At 43.9% G+C, this 14,770-nt stretch overlaps 1 protein-coding gene across 1 annotated transcript in view; it reads right to left on the minus strand.

The window, feature by feature from the left end:
- The window catches only part of NHSL1 (NHS like 1), a gene marked incomplete at its 3' end in the record, with an annotated part of 187,001 nt that overhangs the window by 4,093 nt on the left and 168,138 nt on the right, over positions 1-14,770 (minus strand). The window contains exons 7-8 of the mRNA XM_081997888.1: positions 820-4,245; positions 146-275 (exon numbers count right to left, since the gene is read on the minus strand). Of these exons, the coding sequence (XP_081854014.1) occupies positions 146-275; positions 820-4,245 (3,556 nt within the window). The remainder of the gene's footprint in view (positions 1-145; positions 276-819; positions 4,246-14,770) is intronic.

A 14,770-nucleotide genomic window follows, 5' to 3' on the forward strand; every position in this document is an offset into this window, starting at 1 on the left:
ATCTATAGCCTTAGTAGAAAGTTGATAAACATGCTTTCTGTTAAAGCAATGACTGTTGTAATTGAGTGTTTTAGTAAAACAATGTTAATTGATTTTTGAGAGAACACTGGACCTGACAGCATGGGCAGGGCAGTTTCTGCAGTACCTGTGAATGGCTGCAAAAAGATCCTCAGTAGTCCTTGGTCTCGCTGGTGTTGCCACTCCGTCCGTCTCTTCCCCATAACTATTGCTCGGCAGAAATGAACTATTTGCTGTATCTGATTCAAAAACCTCCACTATGCAGAGAGAATGAAACAACGCTGTCAGTCCATCATGGGACCCCAACAGGCATCTAATCCTGAAATCAGCCCTCGCTGCTGCTGAGGCAAAGCGGAGATTGTGTGAGTGCACTGCTGTCATTATTGTGATTTCAGAACAACGCCTGCTTAGGACACTGCAGTGCACAAAATGCCTCTGCTTGGTCACACACGCAGGCAGACAACAGTATTGAAAGAAAAATGGTATGGTTTCCACTAAAATGCAAAATCAAAATTAACAAAGCTAGCCATGTTTTCATAGCATGTTTTAATCCTCTCACAGTTAAATAAAGCATCATTTTCTTTCCATATCTGCAATAATGATAAGTCAAAAAGAAATTATAAGAAATCTCATAAAGTATTAATCTGATCCCTGCAACTTTATTTAGGCTTTTAGTTTTAACTATCGCAGGGGGCTCTTTTCTCTACAGAAGCCCACCTGAATGCTAGGATTGCTGTTCTCACTCCTCAGCTTCTTTAAGATAGCTACTGCTGCATTTGAAGAAGACTCAGAGACACTCACCACTTTCGTTCTCTTGAGATAGGTGCCCGTCAGTGTTACTGCCGCTGTCTTGGCTGCTGCCAGAACTGCTTCCTTCATCAAAGGCGGACTGCTCCTCCTGCCTGGGTTCTTCTTGAACTGGTGATGCAGCAGGCTGTACCACAAAGGCATTAGCTCCCACTGTCTCGGAGAAGGTGAATCTGGCAGCTCCTCCCTCAGGAACCAGGCTGCCAGAGTCCATCTCGCTAGAACTGAGTCCATCTGTAAGACAATTTCTCGCCTCCTCGCAGTGTGCAAGCACAGCGTCTCTCTTAGTTGGGCTTGATGTGCTTCTGACAGTATCGCACACTTCAGCTATTTTCTCCACTGTAAGATCTAACTGTGGAGGTGGTACAACGAGGAACAGTTTGGGTTTCTTTGAAATAGGAGGTGGTTTCTTGCTTGGCAATACGACCTGAGTCTTGTCAGGAGATGCTGGTGACCCCTGAAGGGACATGCCAGAATGGAGGTCTTCACTCTGCACTGAAGACTCACCTGAGTCTTCAGTAGCTGTCACCAGTGAAACAGCTTCGGAAGACTTGTTTAGACCTACTGCACTCACAGGATTTTGATCACTGTCAAGTGCAGGTGTGTTATCAGAGAGAATGAGTGGAGAACCCCGAGCCAGTGTTTGAACTGAGTTTTTAAATGAAGTGCATTGAGTTTTCATTTCCTCTTCGCCTAAGCTGTTACTGAGTCTTAGTGAGAGAGATGGCTTTAAGGAACACTGTGATGATGAACTGACAGTACCGTTTTCCTGAGAGGTGGTTTCAGAAGCAGATTCAGGTGATGGTTCACCTTCTATAACTTTTTTCACAGACCTCAGCTGCACCATTTGCAACGCTTTGGTAGTTACTAAGGGCATCACAGGTCTCGATGCATCTTGCTTGTTGAGTGGCTGTTTCATTGGACTGTAGCAAGAATCTTCCTGGTTACGTTTCTTAAAAGAATACTGTGGGTATATTGTTGCACCTTTTGTTAGTTTGGGATCAAGAGGTGGTGCTGGTGGCGGGACAACTAAGGGGAAAGTAGAAGGAGGAGGAACAGGGGAAGAGAACGAACTCATGAAGGCTTCTTGTGGAAACCATGGGACAGTCTGGGCAAAGGAAGAATTTGCATCAGCTTCTGGCGGAGGAGGGGGGAATGTGGGAGAGGCTGGCAATGGTGACAGATCCATGACTTCTGCTGGAGGAGGAGGAGGAGGAGGAGGAGAAAGCTCAGGGCAATGTGGAGGAGGTGTTGGAAGAGGAGGTGGTGGAGGAGGTGCACCAGAATCCGGAGGAGAGCTCAGGGTGGGGTCCAATTTCTTCACACTCACGCTCCCTTCAGTAGACGTATTTGAAGAAAGAGAAGTGGAGGATGAAGACATGGAGAGTGAAGACAGAAGAGAGGATTTCCTTTCAGGCACTTTAGGCTTCAGCTTGGATTTCCCATTTCCTGATGACGCAGATTTTAAAAATACAGGCACTGGAGTAAGCGCAGTGGGTGTGTTGGACTGGCTGGAGTACCCACTCGACGGCGATGTGACTCGGTGGGATTTCTCCGGAGAAGTGCTCTTTGGTTTGGTCAGTCCACTGGGCACTTGTGGCACAGAAGCCCTTGAGCCATCAGTGAAGTGGCTGATGCTGTAATCACTGAGAGCAGATGACGTACTGGCAGAATGGGTCACTGGGGATTTTACCTGGTCATCTGTCACTGCGGCATAGTCACTGTAGTAACCCCACTGGTCAGCGTACTCCGACTTGATGCTACTTGTTTCACTCTGAGAGGGAGTGACTGTGCAGATGGAGTACAGGTTTGGAGCAGTGGTGGACATCATGCTGCTGCTCGCACTGACCGAGCTTTGGCTGCGGGAGCGCAACACCCAGGGATCCTCATAATCACTGCAGGGGCTCTGGGAAGGGGAGCTGCCATTTTTGCACTTGAGATTCAACTGCAGAGAATGTTGGAGGGTGGCAATGAGGGTTTCATCAAGTACCTGTCCATTGGACTGGGCTTTTTTCTTGGGCACCCTTCTGAGTGAGTCTGTTCTGGATGGTGGCAAAGGCGGCTTCTTTGCCTTCTTCAGAGAGATGTTTCTTGCAAGGTATTTGTCACCTTGGCCTGTCTGGTCATCCTGATGTCTCTTCTCCTTTCCTTCAAAGACATTTATCACGCTGTCTCTGGGATTCCCAAAACCATTAGTACTATTGCATGGCATGTCTGACTTCAGTCCAGAGTCCATATGCATGGAACTGTAATAACCATCATGGTCCACAGAGTACAGAGAAGTAGAATCGTCCCTGACCGAAGTCCTCTCCAGGCTGCTGCTGCTCAGGTTGCTACCAGGAGTGGCACAGCCTGGTGTGGTACAAACCACTTTGCGTGAAGGGGCCTCACCGTTTTCTGCAGACTTGTACAGCCAGTGCTCTGTGATGTTCACTGCTGCTTGGGCTCGCTCCCCTGAACAGCTAGATTCACTCCTGCCATCGCTGTCCTGGGAAGGGTTTGGTACAGCAAGATTGTTCCTATAGCTGTAGCTCACGCTCTGAGATGCAGCCTCTGCGTTTCCAGGAGTGCTAAGAGAGACAGCAGAGTCACCAAGAGAAAGCATCATGACAGTATTAGATGGGATGGTATCTGAAGTCTGTGAGTGACGTGTGGAGCTGCTCTCGCTCCAGTTACCACTTGATGAATGGTGATCTTCTTTCCCACTTACTGCACTGCTGGCAACAGGATTGTCTCTTGGCTTTGGGTAGGCAGTGGAGCTGGTAATTTTACTATCCAATGATCCAGCACTCTGGGCAGTGTGGATAACAATAACTTCTGAGGAGGATGACAGTGTTGCATTGGGTATGATGCTCGTTGAGTAGGTAGCATGAGGAGAGACCACACATGCTGGGCTTGCGGACTTTTCACTATCATAGCTTCTCACCTCTTGAGACTTCGGCCTCGACAGGGACCCCGTCGTGGGATTATTCCTCAGATGCACAACACTATCATCCACTTGCAATTTGCTTATCTGGTGGGGTAAAGTGCCAGCGATGTCTTCTGTCTGCCTAGAGATGCTCTGTGTCTGCTCTAGGGACTGCAAAGACACTCTTGCACCAGCCCGAGGCAAGCTGTGAAAACCTATGTCGCTGTTTTGGCGAGAAGCAAATATAACTGCAGCAGAATCACTCATCACTGACATGTTTCCAGATGAGCTGGAGAACTGAGACATCTGGGCTGCGATGCCTTGTCCTTTCTGTGCTCGTATTCTTCTCATTGAAGGGGGCACAACTTTAACTTCCTCCGTCTGGCAGCTGGTGTCCTTGGTTTCAGAGCGCTGCATAGCAGAGCGATAGCTGTCTAGTCTCCCTAGCGTGGAACAGTGATCTGGGACATACATCGAATGTCCTCGGAAATCACTTTGGCCAGTGCCAACTGCTGGAGTCAAAATAACATAATTATTCCTTGAAGCACAAATTTACATTTATTTTCTTACTCACGTAAAAACAAAAAAAAACCCCAGCAAACTGCTTGATCCCCGTGCTCAGTTATGCCTTCTGAAAAAGAATCTGCAACAATGGATTTTGCAGAGGCATTGTGTGTTTTCTCCATTTCTCTTCCCTTTTCCCTTATTACCAGGAACCTCCTGCTTACAGAATCGTCTGTGTTCCTGCTGCACATTCGACATGTGAAATCCACTGTTTATGACATGGTAATAATTTCCATAGTAATCAGTTATGTCAGAAACCAAGTAGCACTGTTTGACTTCCAGTAGGCAAAGCAGCAGGAACAGACAAAAGCCTGAGAAACGTGAAGTGTCTCCATCCTAATGCCTCATGCAATAAAGAAAAGGGGAAGGAAATCTGGAGACTAATGTGAATAATCAGCTCTGCTTTCTAAAAGCATTATACTTCAGAAAAAATGTTCAGGAGACACGGATAGCTCTCCAAGTCTTGCAGTTCATCTGAAGGGAGGCTAACACATTGAAACATGCATTGTTTTACCACAAATAATACATGTGCTATAACAGCATTTATACAAATACATTATCCAACACTGCAAAGAAAACCATTAAATAATATTTCTCCATACAACTACTTTCTATTTATCATAAAGGAAAAAACTCCAAGAAGTGGGGAAAAGAAATAGCTAGTACTGATGGTCATCTCATTCTCAGCACCGTCAGGAAACAAAAAATAACCGTACTTTTTAAAAATGAAGTAACAGTCATATACAGGCATTAAAAAATCTTTGAGGACAATGGAAAAAACAGGTTTAGTTCAAAATATAGTTATCACTGGGTCAGTGGAAAGGATTCTAGAGTTCTTTTAAATTTACATTTTTATTAGTAGCTGCCTTTTAAAATTACAAACAAGAACACTGCTTTAAAATTAGCCTGTGTAAGGCTGTTGCTTTTCAGTTCAGTTGCATTACTGTATAAATAGCAGACACGAGAGGCAGGCTTACTGCTGGAGATGCTTGTAAGGATGCTGCATGTGTCACTGCCGGGGAAAATTGGTTATTTTCAGTCTCCGCCTTAAAGCTATTCTCAGGAACAATGGAGTAGCACACCTGATAGGACTGTTCTCCTTTCCTATTTACTATATGGAACTGGATCAGGAGGACAGGTATTCTTAGCATGCAGCTTTAAACACCACTTAAAGGACATTTAATTATCCTTATTCTTGGCAGGCAAGAGAGGCATTTAGGATAAGGAAAAGAGGGCTCTAAAAAGGCTACAGTGAAAGCAGCACACACAAAAAGATTGTTTACTTCTCTTCCTCAGGTATATAAGTAGTCTTTTAGCAGCTTGAAGCCTATTTAGTTTGCTTTGTGTAGATTCTCTTGCTCTCATGAAAACATAGCCTCTTTCTGCTTCTGGTAGAGGTTTGCAGCAAAGCTAGATACTTGGATGCTGGCAAACATTTTGGATAATCTAATATGAGATACTGTCAGAACAGATGGACTACTGCAGCCAACCAAGAGAGGTATTTGCATATTCTGTATATAGTTATTAAGAAAAGTAATTTCATTTTGCTTCCCATGTGTATTTTTTCTACAGATTCAGGTTAAGAGTGAGAAAAACATCAAAGCAGGTATTACAAATGTTTCTGGAACCATGGCATCACTGATAACAACTGTTAGCCAATTAAAAGTAGCTGGTAATAAAAAATGTGCATACTAGGTTATATAAATAACCGAAGAGATGGGGTGTTCTTCTTCTTTCTGTTTGTTTACACACACACAAACGAGTCAGAGGCTGGGACTTGTGGCAAATGAAGCTGTCAGCACTACAGCAAGTACCTAATACCGTCACATACTGACCTGTGGCTGAGAGAATCTCATTTCAGTATGCAATACGTTTGTACTCACAAAGGAAGCTGAATGCGCTCTGCTTCACAAGCAGCATAACGCACATGGACAGCTTATGCTTGTTTAAAACGTTACTGCTAGGGAAGGTAGATGGAAAAGCAGGACAACGCTGGACTTGCTAACTTCCCCTTTCCTCCTTCCAAAACCAGGAGTGTCAGGATGCATTATTGGGACATACTGTTTATTGCAAATGCACAGCAATGCTTTAAAATGTCTGAAATACAAAATTAAAACCTTGGTGCTGAGCTACTACATGAAGGAGGCCAAGGACCCTTCTTATGTCAATCCAGGCTAAGCTCTTTTTTGGCAAGGATGGCTGTACCAAAACGCCTGGGGGAGCAGGTGGTGCCCCATGCCCTGGCACCCATGCCCAGAGCGAGCCCGGGAGGCTGCCCAGGTCAAAGCAGTGCCGGAGGAGCATGCTAACAGGAGGGCAGCATGAACAACTGCAGGGCACCGTTGAGCATCGCTGCTCAAGAGCCTCTTGTTCTTAGAATGGTTCAAAGCCCAAATAAGTAATAGGGTTCAGAGGGAGCAAGACAACCCAGTCTCAGAAGTATAAACTACAGAACTACAACCTTCAATAATTATATGGCATATGGTCAGGGAAGGGGCTTTTCACGGCTGTTGCTATTACAAGAACACAACTTCGAGGTTTTAAATGCTTTTTGTAGAAGTGCAGCATATTCTGAAATTACTTCAGCTTTGTTTTGGGCTTTACATGTCTGCACAATCTTATGCAAAGCTGTGAGGATTTACTTGCCCTTTATAATACAGCAATTGCTCTTCTTATAGTTCCATTTCCTGAAGAGGGACAACAGAAATGTGCACAGAAAATAGTTTAAAAAAAAAAAAAACAACCGAAGGAACATTCAAGACTCAGGTATTCTCTTAAAATGTTGAGGGTTTTAAGATTTTGGTGGAATTCAGAGGAGGGTAGCGAGGAATATTTTGTTTGCAATTTTCAAATGCACTGTAAAGCCCTCACTTGCTCCCAGAGTAACAGCAAAAAGCAAGGGTTTTAAAATCTTTAAAATCAAACTGCCTTTGTTGGTACTGCAGCTAGAAGATGAACAATCCAGTTCTAAGGGACAGCTCAAACTTTTAATTGGCTATTACATTGAAAATGCTACGTTTCTCAGAAAACTTCTACTTAAATAAATAGCAGTCAGAAGTTACAAGATTTCTGCAACACCAAAATTCTGGAACTGAATCAGAGCTTTTAAAGAATAGCACCCACAAGTCCATCTAGTTGCAGGGCCAATGTCTGAGCAGACAGCAGCAAAAAAGTATTGCAGAACTGGACATCAGGTTACAGATGCTGAATGTTACGAAGTCAGAAGTGGCTGCAATTTGGTGGTACAATAAATGTGGCTGAAAGTAATTAATAATCATCTTGTCTGCATTTTATATTATCCTGTGTCCAGTAGCCCTGCAGCCAGTGCTACGTCCACCACAAGAGACCTGTATCTACACTCCTTTCTCCTTTATTACTCTACTTCTTGCTATGCTGAAAATACCTCTTAGTGCAAATGCTTTTCCCTAAAACACATGCTCAGTGTAGACTCCAGCAGCAAGTAAAGAACATCCACTGTCTGGAACAAGTGAAACATGCAACATATTTAACATCTCTACCATGGAACCACAGAGAAGATGTTCAAATGCATACCTTAACTCCAAGCACTCGATCCAAGATAGACATATACAGGTTACACTAGTTTTCCCTGACTCTGGTAGTTACTGGTGTTGCTCATTAGAGGTGACAGGGGCTGAGACTGACAGCAAATTTGATGGAAAAAAAGAAGTGGTGAACGGCGTTAAATCCGGCTGGCGGCCGGTCACAAGCGGTGTTCCCCAGGGTTCGGTTCTGGGGCCGGTCTTGTTCAATATCTTTATAGATGATCTGGATGAGGGAATCGAGTGCTCCCTCAGTAAGTTTGCAGATGACACCAAGTTGGGTGGGAGTGTTGATCTGCTAGATGGTAGGAGGGCTCTGCAGAGGGATCTGGACAGGCTGGATCGATGGGCAGAGGCCAACTGTATGAGGTTTAATAAGGCCAAGTGCAGGGTCCTGCACTTCGGCCACAACAACCCCATGCAGCGCTACAGGCTTGGGGACAAGTGGCTAGAGAGCAGCCTGGAGGAAAGGGACCTGGGGGTGCTGACTGACAGCCCGCTGAACATGAGCTGGCAGTGTGCCCAGGTGGCCAAGAAGGCCAACAGTGTCCTGGCCTGTATCAGAAATAGTGGGGCCAGCAGGAGTAGGGAAGTGATCGGCACTGGTGAGGCCACACCTTGAATCCTGTGTTCAGTTTTGGGCCCCTCACTACAAGAAAGATGCTGAGGTACTGGAGCATGTCCAGAGAAGGGCAACGAAGCTGCTGAGGGGGCTGGAGCACAAGTCTTATGAGGAGCGGCTGAGGGAACTGGGGCTGTTTAGTCTGGAGAAGAGGAGGCTGAGGGGAGACCTTATCGCTCTCTACAACTACCTGAAAGGGGGTTGTGGCGACGAGGGTGTTGGCCTCTTCTCCCAAGTAACTAGTGATAGGACGAGAGGAAATGGCCTCAAGTTGCACGAGGGGAGGTTTAGATTGGATATTAGGAAAAATTTCTTCACTGAGAGGGTGGTCAGGCATTGGAACAGGCTGCCCAGGGAGGTGGTGAAGTCGCCATCTCTGGAAGTGTTCAAAAAACGTGTGGATGTGGCACTTCAGGACATGGTGGTGCTGGATTAATGGTTGGACTTGATGATCTTGAAGGTCCTTTCCAACCTTAGTGATTCTGTGATTCTGTGAAGTGTCTGCATGCAATCCCTAGGGCCAGGTACTAGCTACTAGAAGACTCCCTGTCTCCCTGTGACTCCTGCTGATCTGGTGGCACCAGCAACTTGCTGCAGTGAATCATGAGAAAGGTCCTCTGCATTGAAATGAGCATAGAAAACTGAGGATTTGAGAGAATAAAAAGTATGTGTGTTGATATGACAAAGAACATGCTTGTTTCAACTAGTATGTAGAAGTAATCAGTCTTCCCAAACTTCTGACTAATCATTTCTACTATAAGCACTTGTCTCTTGTGCCACAGGCACATTCCTAAGATTTGTTGCTTTCATCTTCTCCTCATGCCGCACCTAGCGATCCTCCTCCAAACGTGGTGACCTGGCCAAGTCACTGTGCTGGCACCACAACTTCCAGTGTTATAAAACCCCCAAGAGATTCTTCATCACTATTTCACCCTAGTACTTACATACCAAATGATTTTCAGCAAGAAACAGACAAGTACATCAGGCTTATGGTAATTCTAAGGAATTTTCATCGTGCTCCATGAAGCATCTATAATCTCTCAGAGGGGAGAAAAAAAATTGCAGAGAATCCTGCAATACTTTCCAGTACTGCCAGCTAAAAAATATCCTGAATCCTTGCATATATCACTGCAAGGGAGATAACCCTTAAAGGGAAAATTTTAATTAAAATATAGGGAATTTAAGTTTTCTTGATTCTGTTCGTTTCACTAACTGAACAGCCTCTAGTAAAGATTATATTCCTGGCACCCCTGTCTTTTGACCCTGACTATCAAAAAGCAGATGATACATACTTTGTAACACCCTCATCTCTGGATCAATAGTACTGGAAATGCACAATGCTGAGAAACTACACCTATAAAACCAGTATTAGTTAAAAGGCACAATAACTCTGAAAGAGAGATATTCACTCCAAAGACTATTAACGTTGCAACTTGAAGCAAGATGCAGAATTACTTGGCTTGAACAGCTGGGTATTTACGTGACATTTATGTAGGACCACTGGATATCTAGGACTCTTCTTACCTGTGGGACCTGTAACTTGAATGACTGCTAGTGCCGAAGGGACTAACTGGAAAAGAATATCAGCTAAGAGGAATCATCAGTAGAACAGCTGAGTTCCCAAAGATCAGAAGAACTTATGTGCCCCCATGTTGCTGAGACAAAATTGTTTCCTCTAAGACACGTCCAAGGAGAAGCTTCAACAGTCCCAAATGATACCGGGGACACTGGCTGGTACCAACAGGGAGTCTGAGCTGTGCCACAAGACAGCAAATGAGTGACTGACCATTCAGGTGTCAGTCATAGCCATCCTGATAACTGACAGGAGGTCCTATAGGTGACAACTCATTGTGAGCTACTGAAAACAGGAGGCAGGGAAATAACCTGAAGAAAAGCTTATGAGGTCATTCTGACCCTCTGAACCCTTTGGTTAGGAAATAAACAAAAAAGTAATGGGGGGGGAATCACAGAGCCGTAAAGACCCCAAATTGCACCTTAAGGTGGAAAAAAACCCCTGAAATAATTCAAAGAAAGGACACACAAAGCATAATTTAGAAGACTTTTTTGAATACCAAAAGAGGACAGAAACTTTGTTTCTCTAAAGAAAAGCAAAACGTCTAGCAGAAGAAGAAATCAAAAAGTGCAAAACCTGAAGATGGTTTCCTCTCCCCTGCTTTGGTGAGGTATGTTTACTTGGAAGATGAACTGTCGTGGAACTGATACCCAGGTCTGAGACCTGCTCCTCTTGCAAGACAGGGAGAGGGTCCAGGACACTAGAAGCTGTCCATCAGTGCCTGGGATTGCACTGGCGCACAGCTCTGGAGAAACGTTCATAACCAGATACCTGGTACCTTCATAAAAATAAAGTTAGCCTGAGCCAGATCCTAGAGCACTGACATAGAGAAGGGACCATGGAAACATGAAAGGCATTTTGCTACCTTTATTTCATCTGGAGAGTTGGATTGTGTGAAGGAAGCTGAAGATAACCAAGACAAGAAATGAGCAAGGCCTGTGACAGGTTCTCCCAGAGAGCTGCTCATTTCTACCGAACTTCTGTTTGGGAATCACCTTCTTGCTTGAGGGTTTGCATATAAGGTACCGTCTGAAGAAGACAGCTAGAGGTGACAGATAACGGCAACAGAGCAGAGAAACTGAGAGCACAAAAACTTCATGTAAAACATCATCTCAAAGCTTCTTGCTCTTTCTGCAGTTTTGATCGAACATTGACACAATTAAATACATAGATAATATTAGTGTTCTATAAGACAATGAAGGTAATTGAGAGGTATGCAAAACTAATTTTTCATTGCTGTGTTTGGCAGAGGGGAATGCTTTGCCTTCTCTTACTTTGGTGTCGCTCTGCTAAATAGTACTGCTGTTAAAAAATAACTTCAGAAAATAACTGGCATCTCTAAACTGGTAGGGATCTCATATTCTTATTCTGTCTCAGAATCCTGTCTATCATCTCACGTTTTATTTATGCAGCATTTTTTATGTGGAAGCTTCCAGACTACGCAGAGAGACTAGTTCATCACTGGAAGACACCTGTGAAAACTTACAATGCTCAAAAGTAGGAATGTTTAAAGATACTTTCAGCACATGCCTCATGGGTGCAGTTAATGATTCCTTTCAGTATGTTTGGCTAAATTCTACAAGGGTACCACGGCCACTGAGCTCAGGACACTAATCAGCACAAGCTTTCTCTCCTGTTTGGTCTTTTTTGTTCCAAAGGAGCCAAAGCAGGCAGGGGAGAACCCCAGCAGCTTGGCCCGGCAGAAGGTCTTACAGGCTCTCTCGCAAGAAATGAAAATAGTTCAAGCTTGGTTGAAGCTTTGAGGTTCTCTCAAGTTTCTGCTTCCTTCTGAAGGATAAACAAGAGGTAACAAGAATCTGCTGTATGTGTTGGTTATTTAGCCTGCGCACAGCAACTATGGTGTACCAAGGGATTTCAATCTTTGTGTAAATATTGTAGCCATTCACAGCAATGCTTTAGGGGAGAAACAAAGAGATTTATTCAGCTGAAACCACAGGGAGAATGTCAATAGGCACAATGCAATTGCTTGATTTGGAGTTCAGTCCGGATCTTTGTTCTGATCAAATGAACTGTGGAATGTTTTAAAACAACTTGTTGTTTGTTTTGGGACAGTGTAAGAGAAATAGGGAATGGACAGCTACAGAAATATTCGTGAAGTGACAGGGGAGAAAAGGCAGAAAGACCACTGAACAAGAATGGGGGAGACTTAATTTATTCCCAGCCTTGCCAGCGGCCTGGTGGGTGACTCCGGCTAAGTGTCTCACTGCAGCTTGTCTGGTTTCCCCATCTAGAAGATGAAGACACTGATAACTGTTCTCTTTCCAAGTGCACTTTGTTTCTAGTGATGGAAAGCAATATGCTAACAGGATGGACACTGCCATCATAGAGTTTTCCTGGCATCTGTTTTGCTGCCTGGACAACGTACAACCACCACAGAAGCAACATGAAGCTCCTCAGACAACTTCCACCATAGGGCAGATGGTCGAAGCCCTATGTGCCTGCCGGTTGTGGGCCAGGGAAGCGTCCAGAGAGAGCTCCTACAGCGAGATACTGCCAGCCCTGAAATTTCCGCAACTTAAAATCAGAGCCAAGGAAAACCTTCAAGCAGTGCAACATGAAATGTGCTCAGCACAGAGATGAAAGACCGAAATCAAGACCAAAAAACCTGTCACCCTTAGCAAACAGATTGCCAAAAGTCACAAACTTCTTTTAAGATATTCATTGAAGATTTCTTTTTAAGATAGATGCCAACCGCATTCTCAGTTTATTCCACCAGGTAAACTACAGTTGATGTTTTCAAGCATTAAACATCTGTCTGAAACGTAACCTCAAAGTTTTGGAAACACTGCCAGCAGGAAGCATTCTCTGCAAGTACTGTTGTTACCCATTTCAAAATCCACGTGCCTGAAAGAGCATCGGGAACTCCAGCGAGTGACAAACGGCAGTGTGGAACAGTGTTCTCCTTCACTCTGCTTTTCCCTGCTATCTGCCCTCGAGGTAGGTCCTACATGCATCAAAGACAATCTCAGTCGAAAGCTATGACCTTGGTATGTGTCATTTTCAGAATACCACACTAGGCTCAAGACCACTGCAACAACCCTGAAAATGAACAGTTTAAGCGATGTCCTGTATCAGTTTTGCATTTAAGCAGCACAAGCGTTTTTAAGGAGCACGAGTCATTTCATCTCAGCTCTAGACAAAGAGCAAAGCAATTTAGTTTAAAACAGAAGAAGGGCATGTAAAAAGTATCCAGCCTGAACAGATGAGAGAGGATGAGGGCTGTCTCTGCTATTTCTCAAACCAGCTGTAAACACGGTATCTGAGGGATTAGCCTGAGAGAGACCTAAAAGAGAAGAAGGGAATCTTTCGTTAAGAATAATTCAACATTAAGTTCTATGTAGCTTTGTTTCCAGCTTTGATCTTTGTTTGGGTAGAACAAATATACTTTATTTTATTTAACTCTCAAGCTTGCTTGTAGTTGATTGCAAGGCTGATAAACATGCCATTCTCTCTCAGGAAATAATAAATTCAAATTTTGATCTCCAGGAGGACTCCACGTCTGGAAAGTGTCTCCTGACAGGTGGCAAGGCCCACTATGAACCGTGAAGAGGGAGGAAGGGAACCCACACTATGAGAAGGAGTTCCCTATGGCAGGCACAAAAGAGTATCCATCCCACAAGAAGAGATGGATAAAGACACCTGAAAGTTTTGGACAAATCTCAGAGCAGCAGTTAGAAATAAAATCATTATGTGAGATATATAGGGAATAAAATTTAAATCTGCCTAACTTTAGCTGTCCTACCAGTGTTAGGGCAAGTGAATTTTCTTTCTTGGGGCAGAGGATTTGCATGGCAGGGCACTGTTTCATTACAGATGCTGAAGGAGCACACAGTTCCGCTCACAAACTGCTCTTCATGTACTTGCTCATTTCTTGGCTTACTTTACACCTGGCCCTCTACCTCATTTCAAACCCATCCAGACAAGTTACATATTTTTGCTTCTGTTTCTGAAAAATCTAGACAAAGAACCAAAAATTGAAAACAATTAAAAAAGAAAGAGATGCAAAATGCAAGGTAGTAAAACTTACTGAAATCGTCAATATACGACATGATTCCACATGTAAAGCACCTAAAATTATGTTCTGCCAGACTATTTAAAAGGACATTCTTCCTCTACTGCAAAAAAAAGGGAGGGGGAGCATAATTTTACCTGTGAAGTTATCATTTGGGAAAAATGGAAACACCTTTTTAAAAAATAAATCAGAATGATCAGATTTAAAACAGAGTTCTACAAAAAGTGTTTGAAAGGTCTGCCAAAATTCAGACTGCTTCATCAGCTTTGAATATCATATATGCTACTAACTGTGAAAAAGGACAGCCTGAGGTCGTGTAAATGTGACTGAGCGGGCATTTTTCCTTTGGAATATATGCAATAGCTAATGACCCCATGTAAATTACTTCCAATCAAGTAACATTGATACTTAAGGGGTTGCCAATTAGATCTAAACTGAACTGGAATATATAGGCATTTTTCACTGCTGATGCCACTCTTGGCAGATTCAGGAAGGCATCCACGAATTGCTTTACTCCACTGAGTAATTGTTTGCAAGCCAAAATGCCTGCCCACTTCAGTTTTGCTTCAGCGCATATCCTGCGGGAGTGGACCAAATCTCCAGGAAAGCATTAAAGAGCAGAAACCTTACATCCCTGCAGATTTCCATTGTACCAGTACATCATTTTCCAAATGCCTTGTTCCCT

Source organism: Phaethon aethereus (assembly GCF_964289735.1).
Source record: "Phaethon aethereus genome assembly, chromosome: 3".
NCBI lineage: Eukaryota > Metazoa > Chordata > Aves > Phaethontiformes > Phaethontidae > Phaethon > Phaethon aethereus.